Source organism: Xiphophorus maculatus, chromosome 9, assembly GCF_002775205.1.
Source record: "Xiphophorus maculatus strain JP 163 A chromosome 9, X_maculatus-5.0-male, whole genome shotgun sequence".
Lineage (NCBI taxonomy): Eukaryota > Metazoa > Chordata > Actinopteri > Cyprinodontiformes > Poeciliidae > Xiphophorus > Xiphophorus maculatus.
Window position 1 is genome coordinate 17,731,107 of NC_036451.1, and position 27,435 is coordinate 17,758,541.

At 39.6% G+C, this 27,435-nt stretch overlaps 3 protein-coding genes across 5 annotated transcripts in view; 2 read left to right on the forward strand and 1 right to left on the reverse strand.

Moving 5' to 3' along the window:
* Positions 1-35: 35 nt before the first annotated feature.
* Positions 36-16,775, forward strand: LOC102232333 (single-stranded DNA-binding protein 3). Of its 2 annotated transcripts, XM_005795630.3 has the most exons (18): positions 36-189; positions 892-964; positions 1,086-1,147; positions 1,255-1,339; positions 9,956-10,045; positions 11,035-11,109; positions 11,345-11,407; positions 12,324-12,387; positions 12,459-12,532; positions 12,735-12,799; positions 12,889-12,937; positions 13,202-13,237; positions 13,333-13,387; positions 13,474-13,538; positions 14,778-14,856; positions 14,972-15,000; positions 15,132-15,233; positions 15,357-16,775. In XM_005795630.3, the coding sequence occupies exons 1-18, from the start codon at positions 134-136 to the stop codon at positions 15,384-15,386; spliced, it is 1,152 nt and encodes a 383-aa protein (XP_005795687.1). In that variant the 5' UTR covers positions 36-133; the 3' UTR covers positions 15,387-16,775. The 2 variants fall into 2 exon arrangements, with proteins under 2 accessions (XP_005795687.1, XP_023195397.1); XM_023339629.1 differs by lacking the exon at positions 11,035-11,109 and having other exon boundaries at positions 37-189.
* Positions 16,776-19,442: 2,667 nt separating this feature from the next.
* On the reverse strand, positions 19,443-24,453 carry dio1 (iodothyronine deiodinase 1). Its single transcript, XM_005795629.2, has 4 exons — positions 24,043-24,453; positions 23,814-23,957; positions 22,672-22,871; positions 19,443-22,012 (listed from the first exon to the last, which is right to left on the reverse strand). Exons 1-4 carry the CDS (start codon positions 24,377-24,379, stop codon positions 21,947-21,949), a joined length of 747 nt encoding a protein of 248 aa, XP_005795686.2. The 5' UTR covers positions 24,380-24,453; the 3' UTR covers positions 19,443-21,946.
* A 2,817-nt stretch (positions 24,454-27,270) lies between these two features.
* Positions 27,271-27,435, forward strand: part of glis1 (GLIS family zinc finger 1) — an 88,281-nt gene continuing 88,116 nt past the window's right edge. For both annotated transcript variants that reach the window (XM_023340003.1, XM_005795738.2), the window contains exon 1: positions 27,271-27,404. The gene's annotated coding sequence lies outside the window, so the exon portion shown is untranslated. The remainder of the gene's footprint in view (positions 27,405-27,435) is intronic.

Consider the following 27,435-nt stretch of genomic DNA (forward strand, 5'->3'; position numbering starts at 1 on the left):
CCCGCCTCTTCCCCCGGACCAGGCTCGGTTGAGTCGTTGGATCGAGGAGGAGTGCGGTTGGCGGCCGCGATGGTCTGACAGATGAAATAGCGAAAAAAAGAAAGAGAAGGCGGGCGTCCTCCCACACAAAACAATGTTCCCCAAAGGCAAAGGCACCCCGGTGCCGTCGGACAGCCAAGCGCGAGAAAAGTAAGCCGAGAAACGTTTATTTATTCCGTATTTTTCCGCCCGCTAAGTTGCTTTGTGTTGTTTGCTGGATATAGGCTAGCAAGAGGCGATTTCCTCCTGCCGAGAATGGAATTGAATGAACCGCCTTGTCTGCTCGCCATTCCTCTTCCGAGCTGTGTTTCTTCTGCCTTTAGCTTTCTGCTGTTGTTCTCCGCACAGCCACCGTAGACTCCAGGGGCGGTCTGGTTTGTGTTTAAAGCGAACTCTCTGAGACGTTTTTCGGGGTTGTCCGAAACGAGAGCACGGAAAATGAGAAAACAATAACATCGCGGCGCTACAGTGCATTGTTTTCTCTGTTGCGCTCTCTGCCTGGATAGGCTTCGCTTTTTATCACCCTCAGCCCCATCAGTTCCACTAAGACACAAGCTAACACACAGCATTCTCGGACTGCTTTTTATGTTTTAAATTATATAGTTTATTTACCAGCTAGGCAACATTAAATGCTGCAAACCTTCAACAGGCTTGGCTTGTTTTCCAGTCCCCATTTAATTTTTGGCTTGAGCTATTTGGCAGCCATTGTTCCCAGGGCCTGTAGTCGACTCAGCTCACCTACTCTTCATTTTGCAGGAAGAATTAACCTTATAGCAATATGTTTATAAGACCAAGCCACACATTATTATCACTTTTTCAATTTTTTAAAAAATATTCTATTTTCCTACACAGGTTGGCTCTATATGTCTATGAATATTTGTTACACATAGGAGCACAGAAGTCTGCACAGACCTTTTTATCAGAGGTATGTGGAATTTGGGGGTAAAAGTTCAACCCTGTTTTCAACACTTTATTGAAATGCTTTTTTTAACATAAAGATCAGTCTTAACTGAAATCTGTTGATCGTTTGTAAAAACCTGTCATAGATCCGATGGGAGAAAAACATAACCCTTGGAGAGCCCCCTGGATTCCTACATTCCTGGTGGTGGTGAGTCTCATTTCGTCGTACTGTAGCACAGTGTCCAAGGCTTGTTTGTGGTGTTTCAGTTGCTTCATGACCTCCCGCACCCCCTCATACCCTCCTCTTGTCTACAGTGTTTTCTGGGACTTGTATTGTGCTGCACCCGAGAGGAGAGAGACATGTGACCACTCCAGCGAAGCAAAGGCCTTCCATGACTATGTGAGTAGCAATCACATGGAGCTCTTTTTGAAGTCGTAGAGACATTCCTTTTTTTCCACCTTGAGGTTTATCAATCAATCAGCCAGATATCCTTTTCCTCCCTTGATCTCAAAATCAAGTACTGAAAAAATCTATATGTTTTTCCCTCTGTTCAACAAATGCATCAAATCCACTCTTTGCCTATAAACAAATCAACTAACTTAATTTTCTTTAATGCAGGTTTTGTGAGCTTCAGAAAAACATAAAGGTTTTGACATCTAAATTGGGAAAATTCTCTGTTGGATTGAAAGAAACTGTCCCCATTAATCAATCTGCAGCTATTTTTTTCACCAAAAAAAGTTAGAATCAGCAGGTCAGAGTCAAAGAAAACTGGTTATGGTTATCTATATTGGTTCATCTCCTTTTTTGATTTATATAATGTAATATAATCAAAACACCACATTTGCAGCTCAAGTCTGGTTTTTTTTTTTTTTTTTTTTAATCATCTCATTTCGGAAAACGATTATCTCTCTCTTCATATGTTCCTGTCCTAACAAAACATGAGTTCTTGAACGTACACAATACCTGGTCACTTGTGGGTAGTTCTGGTCTATTTTAGGAATAAAAATATTTTCTGCATGATTTTTTTTAAAGTATGTTTTGGTTTTTTTTTTTAGTACTTTCTTATCATTCTGCACAGTTGTGCTTCAAAACCTGAGCAGATTGGACCACTTTTTGTCAGTGGGCAAACAACGAGCTTCATAGGTTTCTGGGAAAATGAAGCTGAAGTCAGCATTTCCTGAGTCAGACCTGTTCCTCTAATCCCCGCCTCCATTGTGGAAGGGGAAAAAGGTTTAGACACATTATTAGAATATTTCTGCACACAACTTCATTTTTGTTTTGATAATAATCTTTGGCTGCCTGTTAGTGTGTCAGCTCAAGTACATGTTGAAACATAGTGCATGCAGAGTCATAATTCTAATGGATCTGAAAGAGCAGTAGTTGGCAGATCTGTGTGCTCCCTTTATGAGACGTCACTCACAATTTGTGCCTCATTTGGTTGTACATTACTTCTCCTATTGCAATATTTTCATATTTGCATGATAAGGGTGTTTTGCATGTTGATAATTATGCTATTTTGGAGATGGAACGGGGCAGGGGTTGCTTTCATTTGCTGTTTCCTGCTTTGAACCAGCACTCAAAAAAGAACATCTAAAAAAAAAAATCTTGTTCCGATTGAAGAAAGTGTGGACTGCTTGTTTGCGGCTTCCGTCCTTTCTCTCCAACTTGTATTTTCCTTTTCTTTTTGGAAGGTTAAGCAGTAATTGCACACTAAGTAAATTAAATAAGTTCAGGATTTGTCAGAATGAGTGCTGAAAGAACATTTGAGGTTAAGAGTTTTGAGCATAATTTAGGGTAACCCAGGACTGTGAGTGGAGCTGTGGTCAGCAGAGGGTTAAAACCGAGATGTCTTTGCAGATTGGATTGTTGGTGGGTGGGTTATCATTTCCAGTCATTCAGGAGAAGTTATTTACTTTGACAGCCAGCCATGTTTTTCTTCTTGCTTGTTTTCTTTCTTGTATTTTATGCTTTGACATTGACAAAAAAGTGTTAAACCTTAGAGATGCGCTGGTCACACTTTCCTGACTGACGCCAACTTCTAATTGGTTTTATTTGTTTTACTCAGAAGAACTATAATATCTGAGAGAATAAATCTCACAGGTTATTTGTTGGAGATGCTACTTTTGAGTGCAGCAGAAAATGAAGGAGTTACGAAGGATATATCTCTAAACTTGAGATTTTTGTTTTCTTTTTTTTTAAACTTAAAGAAGGGCTTTAAAGTATGCATTTTGTTTGATGTCTTAACAGTATCAAAATTCTGAGTACTCAGTTTTAATGAATTAAATGAACAAAAGGGCATGAACCATTTCTCTATTACTGATCAGAGTTCTTTAAGGGGAAACTGATTCTGACATCGGTTTTTTAAATCTTGTGGCACGATGGGAAAGCCTTTAAGGTTATAAATAATTTATTTTTGTAAAATATCGACAATGTTTTAAATACACAGTGTAAATAAGACCTGTGTCCTCGACTGACACAAATAAAAACATGAAATTTAACATGAATAAAGTCTTAATCTTGTACTCGACTTTGTAGATGCTGCTTTTATTTTACTGTCATTCTGATAAATAGAGCAAGATTCTCCAAGACACATCAATTTATACTGAGAAAAAGGCAGATCAGGAAAGGAGGTGGAGTTTTTAACTAGAAATGAAGCTGAAATATTTATGTGCAAAATCAGAAGTGGGATGTTCTGTTGGTGGAGAGCAGGCTTGTTTTCACAAAGTACAACTTTTAGTGCAGATGTTTTTGTAAAGGATAAACATTTATGCTTAAGTCAATACAAATGTTTAGTTGTCGTGACGGTAGGTCACAGCTTGCTTCGTTGCACTGTTGCCAGAAAAATTACATTTACAGTTTATTTTTAGCAAACCTAAATTGGGGAAAATCACATCCAGCCGATAGTTTGGCCCTTGACAACAGCCACAGTTCCTTGTTTGGCCCATTGGGGAGAATAATTGCCCACTCCTGGTGTAAGACCTTTAAATTGCTTTGACTGAGACAATTTTCCTCTCCTGGAAAACATTAGGCCAACGAAGCAGCGGTAAAACAGTGTAGAGCTCTGCGAGTTCCTCTCCAACATCTTGTGGCTGCGCTGTGCTCCGATGTTGTCTCTTTGTGATTATTAGGGGTCAGTCGAGTATGGGTTTCTGTGTGTGTGCGCGCTTGTGGACAGTAGTAGTTATTGGACCCTTGCCTTTGTCTCGGTGTGGGGGAGGTGAGTGCCTTTCTGTTAGCCAGCAGGGATCGTAAAGCCCCGGCATATTCACTCCGGGTCTGCCGAGCGCTCCCCGAGGGCTCCGTCGCCATGGCGCAGCTGCTGATTGATGGCTGTCACCAAGCTGAGGGCAGATTGGAAAAAGGAAAAGGGAGTGGCATTGTGGCATATGCCCAGCATCCACCACAGCGGAGGAGCCGAGGGAATAAAAAAAAAAAACACTGGGGGGAGGAGAGAGATGAGAATCAGAGAGTGACTATAGAGGGAGAGAGAGCATCCAGTCGGGTTTTATGGTGTTGATTGATGGTTAAACATTTACAAGCTAAACATACGAGCTGGTTTCTTTTGAGCGCCGGTTTCAGTGGAAGAAGTGAGGCTTTTAAAGGCTTGCAGGCTGTTGGGTGGTCTCTACAGCGGCTGAAACACCTACATCATTTCTCCTTTGTCCAATTAAAATGTTAGAGTTTTCTTCTTTCTGCTCGTCTCTCTGTTTCCCCCATACAGCTTCTTGGTCATCCTCACACTCCTCTTTTTTTTTTTTTTTCCTTCCTCCAACATGCTCAATTGCCAACCCTAATCTCTTTGTTGTTGGAAAAGAATCACATCCGCCATTGCTGCCCTTTTCTAACATCTTTCAGTGATCTAAGTATTTATTTGGCTGAGACGCCTTGAGAGCTTTGAAGTACACACATGTACATGTGCTGAATCATGACTATAGGGGGGAAGGGTAGCCTCCTGGGTTGTTGCAAAGAAGGCCCCAGACAAGGGGGCTGCGCCTCAGGCCACGGTAAGACATCTGCCTCTTTCTGATTCCAGAAAGTCTGTAGAGACGAAGCTCGTTTAAACAGCGAGCAGCATCAGTCAGTTTGGGACAGTCCACCCAGCACAGCTGTGGGGTTTACAAGCATGTGATAAAGATCTAGCGAAAAATGCCTGGATCTCCCCATGCACATTGCTTTTTTTTTTGTTTGTTTGTTTTTTCACTGTTGTATGCTCTTCTGCAGCAAGAATTTTAAACATTTGCATTGTGTAATCATTTGGTAGACATGTTAAAGTTTCGTCTTTACAGGAATTTACTGCTTTAGCGTACAGGAAGGTTTCTGTCGCGATGGCCAGCATGGGGGTTGAATCCGTATAAATGAAGTCAGAACTGTAAATCAGCCTTTGTCTCCAGTTTTGTTTGGCTAGAACATTCAACACACTTTTTCCAGAAAAAAAATGTATAAATAGCTCTGCAGGTTTTTGAGTTGTGCAATTAATTGAATTGCTGTATTAAGCTAAAAATATATTTGACCCACCGGATGGGCCTTAATGCTCAAACCTGATTTATACATGAAGTGGCTGAGATACTAGAGCTCACAGACTAATGACAGACTCAGTGTAGCGGTTTAAGTTAAAGAAAGGAGGCAGAAAATGTTGATTAATCTTCATCAATATTCTCAGAGCTGAGCTGTGTATATATTTGCTTCATATTGTGCAACCCTTGTAATTATTGAAATTGACATAAGCAGTATAACAATTAGGCAAAATTCACTTGTTACCTTGACTAAATCAGGAGGAGTTTGTTCGATGTATTTAGGGAATGTCGGTATGTGGTCTAGATTTATTTCCACGGAGACATTCATTGTTTAGGGGCTTTGAATGAGGTCCTGTTTGCTCTGAGTCTTTTCACTCCTTTGCCAGTTGATCGCCCCCATTTTGTTTTCACACATTTCCATTCATCCCTTCCCACTTCCATTTTGTCCCCATAAATAAGCCAATTTGTACACATTTAGCTTAATGTACCAGTTTGTCTAGGTAGTTACTGGTGTTTTAGTTGAATTATTATGGAGATAACCTTAAAAAAAATGCTCAAATTGAATATGTAGTTATTGTGATTGTATGTTGTGTTTGTTTGAATTATGAGAGGTTATGACCTCGTTATAGGTCATAACAGCACTGGTTGATTATATTAATAAATTAAAACCAAATTTTTTGGCCAATATTTATTTAAGTGACGCTTATTTTTCTTAATTCTTTTAAGTTTGCAGACAAATTGCATTAAAATAGTTTTTTACTTCTATATTTTTCACAATGTTGCACTTTATAGTGTATTCTCCTCAATGGTCATAGGACTAAAAATAACATTAAATCAATACATTTGAGTTATAATGTATTGAAAACAGTTTCAATAGATTTAGTGACAAAGCATTCAAAATCATTTTATGCTTCAGCTGTGGAATCGACCACCTGAAAAACAAAAAAGAGATTCTAGATTTCTTTAGAAAATTGGTGGGAAAATATTCGATCCAAACAAAATCTCCAGTGGTTTTTGAAGTACAGAAATACTGATGCTTAAAACTAAATACTCTTTAATTATGGTGTTTATGTTTAAACTTAGTTTAACCATCTTACTTGTAAATGCCTTATTTATTTTTGTAATGTAATTTGCTGGTTAAGTGCAGGTAACCAGTTTAATCCATACATTAGCATACTGAATATGTAAGGTAAGCAGACTAATAAATACAAGTTATTACACAAAGCTTTGTCAAAATCTGGTTGGGCAAAAATATGTGACAAAATAATTGACTCTATAGAAATGCTACATTTTCCTCTACAATCCTGTGACTCTTAATTCTTAGTTGTTTTTTTTAGAAAGTGTCTTGTCTGAGATGCCTTTAGAAGACGATTATTATCTATTCACAGTACTGATCTTTAGATTGGAAGCGTCTTTCCCAGGTTTGCTTTAGCTTGTCTGCTTTTCTCACTTTCTGTGTTGGCAAAATGATTCAATTATTTTTAGTCGTGTCTTGTCACTGAAAAGCCGCAGCGAGCGGGGAATGGTGGGGTGGGGGAGGTCTGCTGTGGCTGCACAGAGAAGCAGAGCACACACCCACATAAACTTTGCAGAGCATTGGCAAACCTGTACAAGGCTTAGGGAGGAAAATCTCAAAATATTATTCTGTCTTCACAAAAAAAACAGAAAAACAATTTTGATGCATTTAGATGCCTGTGTTGGGTGTCTTTGTGAACTAGTTAATGCTACCATCAGAATAGCAATAGCATGACAAAGATGCAGCTGAATTTCATGCTGTTAAAGACATTATTAGTGTCAGATTTTCACTACTTATGGCAAAAAAATGATTATTATGTAATTTTTGAATTAATCTCCCACAGTGCTGTTCTGTTGGTACACCTGTCAGTCCTCGCAGGTTAGATAACCATATTACTGGATGACTCTCTCCACGTCTGCTTAATGGGTGCAGTCCTAACGTCATCCTTCGCTCTGACTGGTCTGAGCAGTTCTCGCCTTGTGAAACGGGTTGAGTTTTATATTTTATGCAAAAGCATTTTGTTTCATTCTCGTGGTGTTTTCGTTGTGTGGGTTCCTCCTGCGTGGTGCAGACTTCAGCGTCAGGTCCAAAAGATATTTATTGATTACTCGATGTGAAGACGATCTGCTTTACAGGAAGTGTTTCAAAATGTGCTGGTTGGATACTATACCTGACAGAAACGGCAACGTTAAATCCTGACATAATGGACACCAGGATGCTTGCATGTAAATATCATGTTCTGTTGACGTCATGTTTGCAGGTCTGTGTGTTATAAAGTGAATGTTTTCCACAAAGATAAACAAGAAGCCTCGTGATTAAATGTTTGAGGGCACTGATTGCAGTATAATAAACCAGTGTGAACATGCTAAATAGTTCTGTTAAGTTTTGCTCTTTCTAATCCAGTTTGAGTTCAGAACATCATCTCAGCTATGTGTTTAAATATTTCCATATGAATGTGACGTATGAAATGAAACAATGTCACTTGTTGTAGCTGCATACATTTTCAACACGGAATTGACTGAAGTTTCAGAGATGGTAAAGAAAACACGTCTGTGTTTGCTGGATCGGACCTTTATGAGGCCTGATCATCCCGTCTCTACAGGGTTTGTGCTGCTTTTAGAAGACGTCGTATGTCACAGCAGAAATGGGGGAAATTGCTCCGACCTGAATTTAGTGGCAATTTTTGATTTCTGGTTTTTGTTAGCGTTTGATGTGTCAGTGCATATTTCAGGCTATTACAGTTTCTCCCTGAAAATTGAGGGGTTATTATGACTATGAGAGCAGAGGCAATGTCACACAGTGTGAGTGATAAAGCAGACACCTTATTCCACCAAATCCATAAAATAGGGTTTTGATATTTTTAAAACAAAGATAAAATTGTCATGGAGTTAACATCTTACTCATTTTTTCAGCATTATGTCGATTTGCTTGGCCAACAGTCTCTGTTCCTTACAAAATGTCCATCCTGACGGCTCTAAATGATAAAATGGAAACTTTGTTGTATTCTGTTTAGTAGGGTTTAGCTATATGAACTTAGCTTTAGCTCACTATTTACTTCTATTTTTTAGAAACACACATAACACATTATTTGTGTTTTTTTGTTTTTCACAAACACAAATAATGCTTTTGAAAAACATTCCCAATTGTAATGCGCTTCTTTAGGACTCCAGTCTCATAAAGAAGCGTGATTTGTATACCTAAACTGCACAAGGTAACCATAGTTTATTCATTGATGCTTTCATTGAACAAGCAGTGGAGAAAATGGTGACACTATCAATGCTGACAATACAGACAGTTTTGTGGGGTTTTAAACCTCATTAATTGGATTTATTGTGACAAAGATAAATCCAAATTGTTATCATAGGAAATTTATTATGATAAACAGTATGATAAATGCCCTGTACAGCCTTCCTGTTATCTGTTGAAAATGTTGCTCTCTCTCATAGACATAGACTGCATAGAGGTCTTGACAAGTCATTGCAAATATATACTTTTAAATAGCATTTCAACATATTTATGCTTGCAATAACTTCACATTAAAACTTATACTGAAAACATTTAACTTTGAGTCTTCTTCCCTCTAACAACCTGGAAGGAGTTGTTGTCACGGTTACTCGGTACAATTGGGTGCATTCACTAGTTGGAAAAGATCAGATTTCTGTCACCAAATTTACATCTCCTGTTTTTCATTAAAAGGAATCTTTGACTTGGGATCAGAGCTCAGTAAAAAAAAAAAAAAAAAAAACAGCCTGCGTGTGTGTCTCCCGTCTCTGAGGGAACCGACATTTCCCTGTGGTCTCACTTCTCTCCTCACTGAGGTATTTCACAGGGGCCGCCTGAGCAGATATAATTAGGGAGGGTGCAGTCGATAAAAAGGAGAGTGTTGGCTATTGACCAGTGATGTCTGCAGGCCTGTGAGACGCTACAGCGCAGCTCTGCCACCGTGGATGCTGATACACACGTTCTTGTCGTTTTTGTTGCCTGTTCGCCTCCGTCTACCCGCAACAATCTGGGGTAAGATCAGCTTCAGTTGCTGTTCCCTGGAAGCTAAACCCCACAGCTCAGAAGACATTAGCTCATCTCGGATTGTTTCAGCTGCAGGGAAGAAAAACTCAGTCAATTAGGAGCGTGTGACCGAAGCAAATGGCACATTAGTGAATTAGGGCTGCGGTTTGAGCAGGAAATAGGCCCAGCTTGCCCCTGCTGTGCAGCAGCACTTTGGAGCCTCTGACTCAGTGCATCCCTCTGATACTTATCTGATCGGGCTGGATTCCAATCAGCAGGACTCAGACCTCTATAAAGACCCCATCAATACCTTATTGAGACTCTGAGACTGCAACATGTCAGTTGGTTAAGCTCATACAGGAAATACATGGAGGGTTTTCATTCACGTGTTCATATGAGGCTCATGAAAGCAGCAGTTTGTGTAACCATGAGCTCACATTGCGCAGAACAATAAGCGGTTTCATTTTTGATGCTTGTCAGAGTGCTGCAGCAGCGCCCAGCCCCGTGATGGGGGGGATGCCTCCAGGTGAGGGCATGCCAGGGGGACCGATGCCACCGGGCTTTTTCCAAGTAAGTCCATCCACACTTAAACTGATTCAAACGTTTTTATTTACGCCAGAATTAAATAAGTAGATCTTCATCATGTCTCCGTCTTCTATGTTTTGACCCTGATATTTAGTGTGTTGTACAATCTTTCTACACCGGCGCTTCTGAATGTGTTAGATTTACTCTGCTTAGCTTGGCAGACTTTTTATAAACGTGGATGTTCTGTCAGTCCCAACCCCTCCTGTGTTGTAAACAGGCGGGCGTGGTCTGGCCATTTCCCTCTAATGGAGAAATCGAAAGGTGCAGCACCTAGTGTAAATCGATAACTCTAGAGAATAAAGTCTTTACAGGCACCTGTGTGGAACTGACTTGTTGGGGAAGCGATTCATCACTAATCCAATAGATTTCTTTGCTTTTTTCTTTAATTAATTACAAGCGACAACGACTCAGTGAATCATTTTTTCCCCCCCTCTGGTTAATATCAGAAGTCATTTTGACAACCATAAATGAGCACACACACAGTCTCACTAACCATAGCAAAAAGCAAATGAGGCAGCTCAATTAGCCTCTCTCATTCTGTCAGATCAGCAACATTAGTGCCAAAGTGCCAGTATTTAGTGTTGTTGTAAAGCTAATTGCATACAGCTTAATTGATGCTGTTAATTCAGGGAAATTAGCGCTGATAACATGCTGTATGCAGCAGGCTTCTTAATGCCTTGAGTGACAGGCGAAAGAGCCCACATCCTCTCCATCACTGTCTCTTTTCTCTCGTTCCGGGCTATCATTTGCTTGTTCTCCTCTGCTTTGTACATGAAAATGAGCACCATGTCTTTGTACGTTTTGGCACCACGCTTTGGTTCTGGCATTTCAGCTGTCCTCTGCCCTGTAGTAACCTTGCTTCTCTCGATGCTCCTTCTTGGATTCTCCTTTTCGCTTTTTTGACTCACCCCCCACTTCCCTGTCTCTTTTCTGTCTCCCCTCTCCCTGCCTCATCATTCTGCGTGATGCTGAAGGGTCCACCTGGTCCCCAGGGCTCTCCTCACCCTCAGCCTCCTCCCCCTAACAGTATGATGGGACCACACAGTCAGGTAATGCTCTCTTTCTTTCCTTCTTCATTTCTTTCTGGTCTTCCTTCTCTCTTGTTATTCTGTCTGCTATCATGTGGGAACGCAGATTCTCGAATGTGATGCTTCATGCTCCGGCATTTGCTCAAGCTTCCGATGCGTTAGCAGCTTTTACAGTTCACAGTTCATCAAAGGAAATTAGAGCAATGTTACCTGAATTTCATGTTTGGAATAAAGAAACCTTGTGTTTGTGTTGTAGTCCTTCATGTCGCCTCGTTTTGCTGGAGGCCCGAGAGGTCCCCCCATGAGGATGCCCAACCAGGTAGCGTACACACCTCTTTCACAGCGGGATGGATCTCTGATCTAAGGGTGTTTTCACACCTGGTTGGTTGATAGATTCGGTTCGCCTGGGGACCAAAATTCCAACATTTGTTACATTTTCACCGGGTTCGGTTTGGGTTCACACTGCACTGTGTCAAACCAACCAGACCAAAGGGTTTGGTTGCCAGTGGTGGCGCTACACCAACAACTACTGAAGGAAATGACTTGAAAACCTCTGAAGAAGACATGAGCGTAACTTCCTTTTTCACAAAATATAAATAAAAATTGCGTAGTGTCAAATTTTAGCGGTTGGTTTTGTCTTTGGTAAAAGACCATGAAAGCTGGACTCTCGCATTTGTTTTGGTTGTATTAACCCAGAATGCCCTGCGCTACAGTCTACTCTAAAAGCTTTTTGGAGCTTTTGGAGTGGTCTGCATGCATCCACATATACATTCAAACTGCGGTAGAGTTCATTTAAACCGAGACAAAGGTTTTTTAAACAAAGCGGTATAGAGTTTGCTATTTTGGTCCACATTAGTTAGATTACGTATTCACATATCCCCAAACGAACCGAACTTTCAAGGCAAACGAACAAGAGTTTGATTAAAGCTAACTAAACAGGGTTGGTGTGAACGCATCCTTCCTCCTCCATCTCTGCATTAATGTTTTGCATATCCTGTATTTAAACTCTGACCACTGTATAGATTTTGCTATAAATTCATTATGTAGTTTTTGTATTCGTACTTTAGGGAATAGATGAGAAAAGACAGATTAATTGTGAAGTTTGAAATGTCTTAGATTTTGACATGACAAATGGGACTCCTGGAAGTAGCTAGAAAAAAACAGGATTTTGTGTTGCTTAACATATTTTAACTTAAAACCCTAGTTACACCATATTTGTGTTTTGTTTCTCCCAGACCCCTGGCGGAGGACCTGGTCCTCATCCCATGTTGCCCAACATGGATCCTACACGACCACAAGGTACAGATTTGCACCACATCTACTATTCATATTTCTGTCTGGTTTACTAAAAGTCCCTTTTATTCCTCCAGGCCATCCTAATTTGGGGCCAATGCAGAGAATGAGTGGCCCTCGTGGCATGGGGCCCATGGGGCCCGGCCCTCAGGTAGGCTCTCAGTTTGTGCAGAATACATTGCTGCTTTCTTCATGATCACGACGTCCTTTTTGTCATTTTCTGTGCAGACGCCAAGCCATAAGCTAATTCTTTTTGTTGACATTAGTGGCCAGCTGTGTTACCACAGCAACCAAATTGCATCTAATGTTGTTTGAAATGAGATTTATTGTTCAAAGTTTGGATGTCTCTTCAGAACTTCGGCGGTGGAATGAGGCCTCCACACAACACGATGGGTCCTGGTATGCCAGGAGTGAACATGTGAGATCTTTGGTCCTTTGAAAAATTTTTTGCACAATTTTCTGCATAAGTAAAAAAAAAAAAAACAACCCAAGATTTTTACCTTTTAGGGGCCAGGCGACAGGTCGACCATGGCCCAATCCTAACAATGCCAACACTGTGAGTACGGACTGCACCACAAAACGCACGCATACAGTCAGAGAAATTATGTTTCGGATTGCTTTTTTTTTTTTTTTTTCCCCCATCTCTCTTCTGGTCTGGGGATGTAATTGTGGTATTATGTGTCATAGTTTCCACAGACGTTTGAACAGCCAGCTGTAATGGTATTAGGGTGATGGGATGATAAATGATGACAACTCGAGGTGTAGAAAGGGTTTGCTCTCTCTCTCTCTCAGTCTGTAATGTTTCTGTCTTTGGTTTCAGATGCCTTACTCATCACCCTCTCCTGGCGCATACGGGGTGAGGATGGACGCTTCAAGTCTGGCACATTTTACAGAAATGGTTTTATTTCTTGAATAAATACTTGTAATGTGTCTGCATTTGTTTGTCCTAAGGGGGCATCTGGCGGTGGAGGTCCTCCTGGAACTCCCATTATGCCCAGCCCTGCAGGTTGGTACTTCTCATATGAAATGCCTGCTTTCAGACGTGTTCTCCTGCCACACATTTTCATGTATGATGTCATTTTATCCCCTCAGACTCAAACAACTCTGGTGACAACTTGTATACTATGATCAACACTGGACCAGGCAACCGAAATAATGTAAGAATATCCACCTTAATTTCATCTAGTTGATGTGGTGGCTTTTATAATATGCATCTTTTTACAGATAACCATTTAAAAAGTCAGACTTGTGAATGAAATGGGACCATGCAGTGGAAAAAAAACATTTCCTATAAGAAGGATTCATGCTTTCTTGTGTTTTCAGGGTTCAAGTGTTTGAATAAAACTCCAAAGTTCCAGTTCTAGAACCAGTTCTGAAGGGACACGTCAATAATTCAAACAATAATTGTTTCAAACAATTATTGTTTGAATTATTGTTTCAAACAATAATTAAAAGCGGTTCAGACCAGCTGATGCCTGATTGGCAATGACCTGCAGGAATCACACATGGAGATTTTATTTAAACAAGATACTAAAATTGTGTTTCTGCAAGGTTATGACAAAGTTATGTTCAGCTTTTTCTGCAAGCCTTTCACAGAATACAGTTTCTCCTAACACTGTTTTATTCAATTAAATGTCATTATTTACCTCCAGCTCCTTCATCCAGCAAAATGCATGTTGAATAAGTAGTTTGCTAAAACTCATTGTTGTGATGAAGGTCATCCTACAACAGGCCTGAATTAACTGCATGCCTAGAAATGTGAATATTACTTTAGAAAGTGGTATTGCAATTGCTGAAAGCTGCCCAGTCAGATAAAAACCAGTATTATGCTAGAAAGTGACTGAGCAAATTAAATTAAATAGATTGAAATATGTAGAAACACTGAAATATCGTCAGTGTTTTAACAGATTTTGAAATATTTTAAATTATAACTGTGAATAAACATAAAAAACCCTGAGAAACACTGATTCCATTTCTCTGCTGAATCAGTTTTAATTGTAAGTTTTAGTGGCTTTTTTTAAAATCAGACTTGTTGAAAACAAAACCCAGCTTATGGGTTTTATTAGGATATGGACTGGTAACTGGCCTTCTGTTCAGGTTTTTCTATTACACTTTTTCCCTCCACTTAACTTTCCTTCAGTAGCACCAAGAAGAAAAAAAAGGAACTCTCCAGTTCTGTTTTTGAGCTGCTCTGGTTTGGAGCGCTTTCTTCTTCTTGTGCTGGGCATTTGTGTCGTTACTGCTTTACAACATTTAACTTTCCTGCTGCTCATCTAATTTTTAACTTTACAATAACCGTAGTTGGCTTTGGAGCATGTAGTAAAGTTGCATTAATTCAACAGCCTGTGCTGTGGTGCTAGTGTAAGTGAGTCATTGTCACTTTTTTACCCCCTCAGTTCCCTATGGGCCCGGGCTCTGACGGGCCCCTGGGAGCCATGGCTGGGATGGAACCACACCACATGAATGGATCACTAGGTAACACTATAAGCTATTAAAGATCAACGCACACACATGTAATGCTTTGACTTCCATAAATATCAAAATTCTGCACATGTTTCTTTTTTCTTATCATTGTTGCTTTCTTGTGCAGGCTCTGGAGACATGGATGGAATGAACAAGGTAAATCATGTGGCCATACTCTTCTGTTTGTTTTTTTGTTTTCATTTTAGACCTTTATCTATTTTAAAGTGGAATGCTGTCCTGTACATTTAAGAAGAAAGAAAAGCAGACTGTGATCTTCTTGCTTCCAGAATTCCCCAAACAATTTAAGTGGCATTAGCAATCCTCCCGGGACCCCGCGGGATGACGGAGAGCTGAGTGGAAACTTCCTCCACTCCTTCCAGAGTGAGAACGTGAGTGGCTTTTCTTTTTTAGGCTCCTCACCAATGACCGTAGCAGTAAAGCTTCAGGGAACGAGTTGGCCTGAAAACCTGCGCCGTTATTCGTCCTTATCCTCTTCTTTGTTTCTTCCACAGTACTCTCCCACCATGACGATGAGTGTGTGACCCCCTCTCCTTCCACCTCCGTCCCATTGCCCCCCATCCCCACCCAGCATTATTTGCCATCATTCCAAGGATCTGAACTCGCAACCGAAACATGGCCAAAACACATCAGCGCCAAAATCAGGGACAGGCGCCATTTTGGTTCCACACTAATGCCAGAATGCAAGCGACCACTGCTCCTTACTCAAAATGAAGGATGATTTTCTCCATCTATTACAGCCACATGTGACAGAAACCAGCTACTGAAATGCAAACATGACACGTTTTATGTTCCTTTTGCAAAAGCTCCCCTTCCATGCCACCGAGTCCCATCAACCTTCCTCAATGAACAGGAAAAAAAAAAGAAAAAGGTTGACGTTTACCTCTTGTACATTTCAATGATCGCTTCGTGGTGCAAAATGTGCAGGAAATATCCGCTTTTGTCATTTAAACACTGGAGAGTGTGCATATGCATTGTGAGCTTGGAACGTTTTTGTCTTGTCCTTTTTATTTTATAATTTTTTTTTTATATATATATATATATTTTGCCATGCATACCATCTCACTATGTTGGGTGACATAGGATTCTGAATTTGCCTTTTCCCCATGTCCCCCAGCGGCCACCTTTAATAATAATGTACTATTCCCTTCTGAACCAATCCTTCTATTTAAAGAGATTTTAAGGGTAAACAGTGTGAGAGAAATGTTGCTTTTACTTTTTCTCATATCCTATTGATCCAGTTTGATCCTTTTCCGGCCTATTGTTGACAGCTAAACGGCTCCACTCTCTGAGCTGCTTCATTCAAACAGCTGGACTGCTGCGGCTGCTGTTTGCTGTCAGGGGAAGCCAGACTTTGGCATAGGAAGTGAGTGCATGAGTGCTGAGGGTTTGTGTACAACATACTACCTAGTGCTGCTCTTCTCTATGTGGACACCTGCTTTAAGATGTGGTGTGTATCTCCTTACCTGCCTGTGCTTAACACTCTGTGCTCCTCATCGTCGTAGCCTTCCGTGTTTTTTATCTGTTTTTGGCTTTGTTACGATAAAATGGCCCATTTGTTTATATCACTGGTCGTCGCCATTGCCCCCATTTCCCCTCCCCCTTTTAGCCCATCAACTTTTTTTTAATTTTTATATTTTGATAAAAAAAAATCCCACTTTGACTACGTATATTGCCTCAGTTATTCATTTAGTCAAAGCTTTCTAAACTGATTCTAGTAGGGGTCATTATAAAGTTAGCATCAGTCTTGTAAATGTGATGAGAAGTTTTTGTTTTATTTGGTTTAGTTTTGTTTTTTTCCCTGTGAACATTACACATTATACACATCTGTCCTATGTTGCCTTTATTTGCTGATATTTTTTTATTTCAAATTGAGGAAAGATTGCTTGTTAATATAATTTTACAATAACTTATTTCACCGTGTGAGTTTTTATTTGGGCTGAATGTAGGTCATGTGCTGCAGACATATGGAGGTGCATCTTAAGACATTAGGAAACCATCGTAAACGTAATTTGTTTTGGTGATTCATTTCAAAGGGTGATTCTGATATAGATTCAAAACTATATAAACCTGCAAGTGTAGAACATATCAAATGTTCATTTCTAGTGATTTTTATGTTTTTGAAACTAGCAAAAACCCAAAATGCAGTTTCTCAGGAAATTTGAATGATCTACAACATGAATATTGATACGTAATTTTAATAGCCTGCAGAATATTGTGGTGACTAGATGGTTGTCCTGCACTAGAGGTGTTGACCTGGCTGTATCCAAGATAGCACTGCATGATATCAGGATGATGTACCATTGCTAAAAGTTACAATCTCGATTATGATAAACCCACATTTTCTTAATTCTACAATCTTCCCACTGCTTTCTGTGAGTTTCAGCATCTCACCCATTAACCAATCATCCAGTGAAGGCTTTAGTTCAGGGGTCTCAAACTCCAGTCCTCGAGGGCTGCAGTCCTGCACCTTTTAGATGTGCCTCTGCTGCACCACACCTGAATAGAATAATTAGGTCATTAGCAAGGCTCTGGAGAACTGATCTACACAAAGAGGAGGTAATGAAGCCATTTCATTCCAGTGTTTTGTACCTGTGGCACATCTAAAAACTGTAGGTCTGCTGCCCTCGAGGACTGGAGTTTGAGACCCCTGCTTTAGTTGGTGTCCATTTAAATAATCATATTATACTGAGGTCAAATTGATAAATAATGCTCTATCGTATATTGCATCCAAGGAGCAATGATGTCAGTGGGACACATTTTGCAGCTCTAGCTCAAGTATATTAATGGAAAGTTGAGTGGAAGGAAAAGGTTTAATAGAAAGGGCGTGTGTAGTGCAGTTGGAGTCATTGCATTAGGAGCCAACACAGAGAGACATGGGCTACAACTCGTACATTCCTTGTTAAGCCTCTACTGAACCTGAGACGACATGAAAAGTGATTAAGTAGAAAGGTTAGACTTTTGCTCAATTGTGAAAACGTTCTTTTCTTCCAGATGAAAGGGCATTTTATATTTATTGGAAAATCAAGGTCCCAGAAAGAGTGGGGAGGCAAAGATTTAAGCAAGTTTCCACTTTCCAGTGATTTGTAGAGCCGTGACGTTCTCTGGTGTTGGTCCTCTGTTGTTTTTTGCTTTTTTTAAATTCCAAGGTCGGCGCAGTTATCTACCAGGATTTCAAACCACTTAATGTTTCCTACTGCTCTCAAGCATTACAGAGGTACATACTTTCTTTTTATTGTCGTCGAAGCAAAAAGTTTCAACATTTGCTTTGATGACTGTGGCATTACTGTGATGGACTGACCAGCAAACTCACCTGTATTGTCAAGAGGAAGCTGAGAGACGCCAAAACCAACCAATCAGATGAACTGAAGGCTGAGATAAAACAACCTGGGCTTCCTGAACACCTCAGCAGAGCCAGAGGCTGATCTCATCCATGAAGCCACGACCAACTGATGGAAAAACTTCATGCAGAACATATTTTCAAGTAGGACCACAATTTTTTTCTATTTTAGATCATTTTTTTTAAATGACCATTAGTCTTATGTGATAATTCTAAGATTATGAGAAACTGAATTTGGGGTTGCTTATTAGCTGTGTCAAAACTAGCTGAAATAAATATTTGGCATACAGTATCGTGTAAAGGAATAGTAGAATTTCTCTTTAGATTGATTTACTTAAACTAACTTTGATGTTATTCTAATTTGTAATGCGTCTGCTAGTGTGTAAAGACGGCTTTAACAGTAGATATAAATCAACTATTGAGTTGTTGTAGCTCTTTTCTGAACCTTTAATGAACTTCCTCAGTGTCTGCTTTAAAGGCAACTGGAGGAAATCCTGGACTGTGGAAGCCTTTGTGACGGAGGAAGTTCTTCCTCATCAGGTCTGGGCTCATCAGAGTTCGGTGTGAGAAACGCAGAGAGGTGGGCTTTGTTTTTGTATCCATCACAGTTAGTCAAAAGGTTTGGCCGCACAACATTACGTTTAGACCTACAGGTTTATTGAACAGGGTTTTTAAAATCATGGAATGGAAAAAGATAACCATGTAGATTATTTCTATATGCAACAATGAAAGCTTGGTAAAAACTAATTTACATTCTTTATGGTGGTTTTCATCAATTCCACTGTATCGCAATAGTAAGAGGAATCATTGGTGTATAACATTCAAACCTTTTAGTGGCCTCCACAGTGGGCAGCCACTCAAAAGCTCTCTTCTATGAGTGTGGGTGCTGACCCGTTTGACAGTCCCTACACTGCCACCTTCTGGGCAACTTGTGTAAAATCATACAGACGTTCCCTAAAACCTGCATACCTGGCAGCCACTCAGAATTGCTGAACACTCAGGAACATTTGGTCAGTCCTGTACTGCACAGTACTGGCAAAACAACTAATTCTAAATAAAACTAATTAATTGTGTGGAAAATTGCAATGAATAAACTGTCCAGTTAAGCGAACATCATGCGTCACTGGCTGTATTTTATACTGTGACTAAATACCTAAACTGGAATAAATGTTACAAAACTACAACTTAGATTTTTTTAAATTATTATTTAAAACAATGTTTGCAAATTAGTTAAGTAGAGTTTAACAGAATAGATTTTTATTATACAAACTTGAAGTGTAGTATATAAAGAGTAATGAAGACAGTGATGCTACTGATAAGTACAACAAAAATGAAATACAGTTGGAAAATGACAGATTGGGATTCACTGCATGTGATGGTGGTGTAAAAATAGACGCACATTTTATGTAACGTACAAACTGCCCCCTGGTGGACTAAAGTAGAACCTGCATGTCATGCAGGGACTTGGAGCAGGGAAGGGAGGCTTCTGGTCTTCACATTTTAAGGTTCAAGTTTGTATCCAAACAGGACAACTGCTGGGAGGTTCTGACAGTATTCTGGTTCCTGTCCCGACAAAAGGAAGTCAGCCGGGTTGAGCTGCTGTGGGCCTGCCTCCACAGGATGTGAGCTGGCTGGGCCACAGCCAAACACACTCAGACCAAACTTAGAGCTACACAGTTTTGTGCTGTTAAAGCTGCGAGAACATAAAAATATGTTTTTGTCATATCCATGTGGGAGACTTATAAACAAAATGTCATCTTAATGTAGCGTTATTGGCCTCACAGAATTAGCTGAGACACATAAAGCAACAATGTGACCTTTTATTTTGCACAAACTATCATATTTTATAACAAAATATATGGAAATTAAGCAAAATACATCAGCATTCTAATATTTTGATATTGGTAATAAAGGGTGTTTTTCTGTGCTTCGTCCCCTGATTCCAGGCGAAACAGATTTGCCCTTTGATATGCTGTAAAAAGCAAACGCTTGTTGCATAACAGCAACAGTGCTGAATGCAGAAATCGGCTGAGATAAGTCTGTTAAGCGATAACCAGCATAACAACCTGAATGTGGAGCTTCACAACTCAAACATGCACATCTGCATAGAATCAGATAACAAACACTCTGTTGTATTGTTATTGCCTCCAGACAGTCAGCACCTGGAGAGCCTTTCTGTGAAGAAATAATAAGTCCTCTGTGAATTTGCAGCAGCCTTTTTCTGTTCCAGTAGGCTGGTGGTATCAGGTGAGTCATGGTGACTCAGACTAGGACCATACAGCTAGTTTCTTCGAACGGGCAATATTGTGGGAAACTAACACAATAATCGAGGCAAGATTAAAGTATATACCTTTAGTTAGTTTCTATCAGGGTTTATTTCCCAGTTGATCTACAGTAATTTGCAAAAGTATGTATAGTCACTGAACTTTTCCATATTGTCAGGAATTAATACAGTAGAACATTAGTGAACAACTTGAAGAATGTGGAACACAGCGGGCAGGTCAGTGATAAAGTCGTTGTTATGAGGTTATAAAACAATATCCCAGGCTTTGTTCACTGTATCATCTGAGATCAGAATGAGTACGACACAAAAACAAATCTCCCAAGACATGGCCATCCACCTAAACTGACCGTTCAGGCCTGGGGTGCTTAACCCTTGGTAACTTCGGAGAAGCTGAGGAGATCTGTAGTTCAGGTAGGAGGATCTTTTGACATAATAGTCATAGCTACTGCAATCTAACAAACGTTTTTCAGCACCTTTTAATTATTTCTATTTTATTTATTTTTCACCGGTGTACCTCTTGGGCAGGTTTTCCTCCAAAAAGAAGTTTTATCTTAAGGGACTTCATGTTACAACGGTCAAAAAAATAAGAAGAAAGTCATAGGAAGAAATACTGGAGTTTTTGGTTGACATGTCAACACAAACCTAACCTGAAAACATCATCCCCATGCTGAAACATGGCAGTGGCAGCACTGTGTTGTGCAGAAGCTTTGTTCAGGAGAAACAGAAACCAGTCCAATTGAAGCATGCCACAGTTTTAAGGCTTCAGTTGTTAAAGGTTTTGAAAACCATGTATACCTTTCCTTCCAGTTCTGTTATCCACTACTTTTTTGTTGGTTTATAACAAAGTCCTTACAAATGTATCATGATATCTTCAGTGTCACTAGCGAGGCATGTTTGGATTTTCTCCACTGAGCTCTGAAACCCAACTACAGCTAAGCGAAAGACGCGTGATGAGTGGATAAATCTTTACTTAAATCTTTCATTTTTATAGAATATACTGGTGTACTGACACTGACTCGAGAAGTAGAAAACAAATTAGCAGTTCTAGTAATTTATATTTTAAATTTAAGACACTAGCTCCCTCCTACCAAGCTTTATAAACAAATTCCAAGCTGACCGTTTCCGTGTTTCACCTCATCTGGTCACAGATCCCAGCGGTTTCATCTGCGGCCGTCACTAAGAAACACAAAGCTGAGGTTGAGCTAAGAACGTATATATGAAAGTGGCAGGAGAGCCTGGGGGCGACAACGGAGCAAAGGAATTATAATAGCTGTCGTTATTCAGTGGTAAATGCCATAGAGGCACAAGTTCACATAGAGATGACAGTGTTTTGATTCAGGGCCAATAAAGAGTTAAAAACACAGTCAGATTAGCAGATTCCAGTCAGCTGCAGTCAAACAAAGCATTTTCAACAACAGCAGCTTTCCCGAGAAAAGTCTGGGGGAGCGATGAGTTTCAACTTATTTCATTTTCTGCAGGACTGAACGCACCTCCAGAAGATTGTAGCCCCAAGGCCCCATTTTGCCCTGCAGAAAAAGAGAGAAAGCGTTACAGCTGCGTCATAGCTAAAACCTTTAACTTTCACTGAAGGCAGAAGCAGAGCAACAAGTCGTCACGAAAAACGTCTTTGGCAAGAGATCTTTCCGTTTTGATGTCATCAACAATATTACTGCATACCAAGAATTCTTCATAAACATCTGTTTTGTTTTCACTGCTCCTAATCACGCAACGCCGTGTGATCAGGGCGAGGAGAGCCACACATCTACTTAACTTCAGCTTCGGTAGTGGCATGACAAAAGGAGGAGCTGCACAGAATGTTCCCGTCTTACAGGATATTTTGGCTAAGCTCCATATTTCCCTCGTGTAATTTTCAACAGAAGGAAGTTGATATTTAATTTTAGATTCCTGGAAAACCCTCTAGCGCCTGTACTGACTTCTGTAGCAACAACTATTTTAAACATTAGAACTCACACTTGTTTGTGTTTTTCTTGGTATTTCACTGCATCTTGGTGATAATTTACATAAAAATGACCACCTACTTTATTTATGTTTACCTTGCACAACTTTCAATCATATATTGTGTGTGATCATTGCATTTTATTTTTGTTTACATGTGCCAGCGTGCCAGCTGTTTAAGTGTCACACATGTCAGCTATTTCTGGTGCAAGATGTGCAGAGCTCCCACCTTATAAAGGACTTTTCCAGCCTGCAGCACGTACAGCCTCTCAGGTTGGGCAGCATACTTGATGGCTGAGACATTACTCATCTCATCCACCACCACAGGACACAGAGGGTCGTTCTCAAGCAGGATCTGTGCTGCAGACAGCCTCTCTTCGAGGCTCCGGTGCTCACTGATGTCAAAGTTATTGCCAAAGGACCACCCATCTGAGACACACACAGGTGATTTCATTTAAATCATAAAGAGTGCAGCAGGACATAAATGAGGATCATAAATGCTTTTACAATATGTTCCCGGAGTTACAACCTAATTTTGGTACTTTAATGTTTCTGATGTTAGCTAGGATATAAAGTGGCGAAAGACGTAAAACAAGCAGGGATCTGTCAATCAAAGTTGCAATTGCAACCGCATACTCCAATATTTCCTAAGTATTTAAAGTACAAAATTAGTACTTTATATACGTGAGGTCAAAGGTAATTAATACACATTTGTTTTTTTTCTTTTATTTTCTTTCTTTGTATTACCTTGTAAGCACTTTGCGTTGCCTTGTTGCTGAAAATTTGCTATATAATTACCTTTGCCTTACAAATTAAAATCTAAAAATCACCTTGTGCCTTTGCAACCAGTCCTACCCAATCAAAACTTTGTGGAACCACCTTTCACTGCAATTACAGCTCCAAGTCTTTAGGAGGATGTCTCCAACAGCTTTGCACACATAAAACTTGAAACATTTGCTCATTTTTGTAAGTGAAATGGCTTAATTCCATTCAGATTAGCAATTATATTTTCACGTAAGGCCAGGGTAGGTTGGATAGCTGTTTTCCTCTAGTAAATATGAGAACCCTACAAGAACAAACACTTGTGATTTATTTTATTATTTTTATTTTTTCACGTGGTGTATCAGAATTAAGTGGAGTGCATACAAAGCCCATTTTTTATATTTTAATTGTAATTCATCACATTCTGGGAACTTGTGCACTACTTTGTCTTGGTCGATTACATAACAGCACATTGAAGCTTGTGGCTGGGGCGAGAGAATGAATGAACTGCGCATGTGTGTAAAGTTAAAGCCAAATTAAACACTGTGCCCCAATACCTTCCTCGTGGATGATGTCGCGTGAGGCCGTGCTTTCTTAGATTTCACACACCTGTTGAATGGGCCTCAGCGACGTAGACCACAAGAAAGTCCGCCACGTCCCCGAAGTCCCTGACGAGCTGCTTGAACTCGTCAAGCTTGAACATAAACGGGGGTCAGGTGCAGCTTCCAAAACTCAACACCAGCGGCCTGTTGCCTGCAGACAGGAGGCAGCACAAATGATAGCGACTGAGGATAAAGGCGGGCACGGGCGCATGCATGTCAGGGCCAAAAATACGCACCTTTGAGGTACTTGAAGATGCTGGTTCTCTCCCCATCCATGCTGATCACAGGTGAGTCTGGAGCTTCTCCTCCAACAAAAGCCTCTTGTCCCAGTGAAAGCCACATAGTCTTAGAGGCAACTTTAATAAATGCAAGCGATCCATAAGTCAGGCCCCAATCCTCGTAGGTAAACCTGGGATTCTGGGTCATGGTAACCTTTTCTCCCATTTTCAGGATGAGCTTCCTGGCGAGGTTTGGCGAGAGAACTTTTAAAATATTGAGGATGACGCTCAGAGCTATAATATAGCAGAACATGCAGGGTGCTGTTAAATAGACGAACAACTTTTGCAGAAACATCGTCCCTTCCTTAGGGAGGGAGATAAAAACCCCGCTGTCAGTGCGACACTCGGCTCCCGTCCTGCAATAATAAACCCTGCCTGTTACCTCACACTTTTATAACCGATGCCTTCACGGACTCTCTGCATGCTCGTATTTTCTAGTAACACAGAGAAAACGCCGAATCTGTCGCGCCAAATCTATGCCATACAGAGAGCAGCTTTCTTCGCTGTAATAAAACTCATGTTCATGTTCATGTTCTGAATTATAATTTATTGCGTTAAGAAAAAAAAAAATGCCGAGCTGTATTTAGGTGGCATCTCGTGAAGTAGACCGCTGCTTCCTTTTTCTCGTTCAGTTTTTCTCAAAACTGAACGAGACGTTGAAATGGGAAATCTCTAAAAAGTGGACACCAAATTGGTTTAAATAGAAACTTGCTATTAAAAGGCAACGAGTGAACCTAAAAAACATTGAAAGATCTCCGGAAAGCCTAATGTTTTCACTTGAAGTTTTTTTTTCCTTTTCTTTTTTTAAAAACTAAAATATAAGGATATTAAACATGATGACTGGTATATAAACCCATAAAAACAAAACAAAACAAATTCTATAAAACTACATAAAAACAACAAAAAATAGCTTTATTTTTTGAGTATTCACATCTTTGAGAGCATATAATTACTCTCAAGGATCCATTTGAAAGTAACAATCCTAAATTAAGAAAGAAGATTAAAACCTACCATTAATTTACTTTTGAAGCATACAACAATAACTATCCATAGTATCACCAATAAGATAATGTTATCTGAATGTGTGTTAAACAAGTTACTTTTAGGTGTTGCTGTCTAGGTATGTGAGTATAATTTTATATAAATCTTCATTTAACATAGTTTAATACAGTAAACCCCTCTAGATACTGTAGAAACAAGATTCGAAATGGGCTGACCTGTGGTGAATAATGCAATTTTGTAGTAAAACATCACTAAATTTACTCTAAAACCTTTTGGAGTGTGCACAAATACATTATATAATCTATTTGTGATTGTTTCTCAAGATCATGTACTATGTATTAATTATGTGCACGGTATCTGTAGAGCAGTTTGTCTCTAAATGCACTGAGGTGGTAAAATCTTGGCAATTACATCGTATCTGTCTTCCAGCTGCTGTTTTCCGTTGTAGTACCTGACCATGCTAAAGCAATACAAGCCTTGAAATGGGGTATTTTATTCATTCCAACAATAAAATCATCCATATACAAATGACCAGCATGTGACAAATCTAATCAGATGCAACAAAATCATAGGAAGACATAATAAATTGTACTTCTGCAGTTTATCATTATAATTTATTAACATAGTGGTCAAATTGCACTTTGAATTCAGGCATTCTGACTTCAGAGTACAGGTTGCATAAAGAAATATTCCTCATCCATTAGACAGAATAGATTAAAGTTAGATGTTTCTAATGTACAAGATGTGCTGTATTGCTTTACCTGGAATCAGAATCTTTTTCATTGCCAATCTTGACTGAATAAGCTTTGATATTTTTTACTCTTTGCTACCGAAATCTTCAGTGCCTGCCTATAAGAACCAAATCTGTCCCACTTGCCATTTAGTACGATTTTACTTTCTAGACTGAATACATAATGTGCTGCTATTATAATGGACAGGTTCAACCTAAACTAAACTAAACTAAACTTGAACTACTTACATGAACTCAACATTACAACGACAGTAACAAACAATATTTGGAAACAACAACAGAAATATAGTTTAATGTATTACAATAGCAGGCTGCACAGAGGATATTTGAGGGCTTTCATAGCCACACAAAGTCTTGTACCAACTACAGGGTCAGATTTATCAATGCCTGATTACTTAAAGAAAGTAGATAAAATCATCAGAACCATTCAGATTCAGAACTTCAGCTTTTTAATCTTATGGCTGCTTTCTAAGGCTGTAATGCAGGCATTATTCTTTTAATATCTAGAACTAACATGAAGCTCTGGCAAGTTAGATGTGTTAACACAAGAGAGATTAACATTTAGTGCCCCATCACTAATCTTAATAAAAAAAAAGATTGATTTATTTAGCATGTTTAAAATAACATGTCAAATCATCTAAATTAATAACACTAATTCAAACTGTACCTGAAGGCAGCACAAATACCCCCCATGTAGTGCATGTACTTTATTTTACATCTGATAACGCAGGTTAAGCTGCTCTCAGAAAACGCAGGTTATCTGTGCTGCAGGTGATTTGTTAACCTCAGCTTTTTAGTGTTTATTATTCCTCTGAAACGCCACTAGATGGCGGCGCTGAGCCACATCTCGTTGAAAAATGCAGACTCAAGAGATTCATCGATGCAAGATGAGACATAATAAAATTATTTCGATTGCCATTTTTCTGCAGTGAGTATGTTTAACGAATATATTTTACAGAAAGTAACCTAAGTAGTTTATATATACATATATATAAGTTAATACAATCTTCCTTAGGATCTTTTTGAATTGAACCCAACTAAGTTTAGAAAAATTAGATATATTAATTTTAAAGAATTGCTTGGGAAATGTAGGTTTTCAAAGAAAGTCCGAAGTTATTCTGCTTTTTATTCTCCAAGCAGAAGATTTGGGCGGTAAAAACATTTGCTAGCGTAAAGTTTGGGCTGAACTTTCCGCTGGCAAAAAAAAAGGGTAAAAAATAAACTTGAAGTGGAAGAATAAAAAGAGACAATATCAGTAGTTTGACTGCCCACTAACAATGTAGCATGAAGTTATATGATAAGATATGCATCTTATCATAATTAGTACAGCTGCTACAGCTTCCGACCCAGATCTTATCCTCCCACAGAAACGCGCACCCAGCCCTTATTGGCGCTCCTGAATCCTGCAGATCAGCGCAGCGATCTGTCAATCTCGCAGAACGAGAGCGGCAGAATGGGATGCTGAGTGACTAAAGACGATGCTATGGATCAGGCTTTCAGACGCTCTCCTGTTCAGTTTAACATGATATTTAAACTTATCATGACCCTTATTAAACGACTGAATAAGGTATATTGCCACATTTTCCTTTTACTGTTTT

What these genes read in the sequence shown, in the direction of transcription:
- LOC102232333 (XM_005795630.3), top strand. Translation starts at nt 134, where the DNA reads ATGTTCCCCAAAGGCAAAGGCACCCCGGTGCCGTCGGACAGCCAAGCG. An exon ending in TTCCTACATTCCTGGTGGTG is followed by an intron (nt 1,148 to 1,254) that starts GTGAGTCTCATT and finishes TCTTGTCTACAG; the next exon opens with TGTTTTCTGGGACTTGTATT. An exon ending in TGCCACCGGGCTTTTTCCAA is followed by an intron (nt 10,046 to 11,034) that starts GTAAGTCCATCC and finishes GTGATGCTGAAG; the next exon opens with GGTCCACCTGGTCCCCAGGG.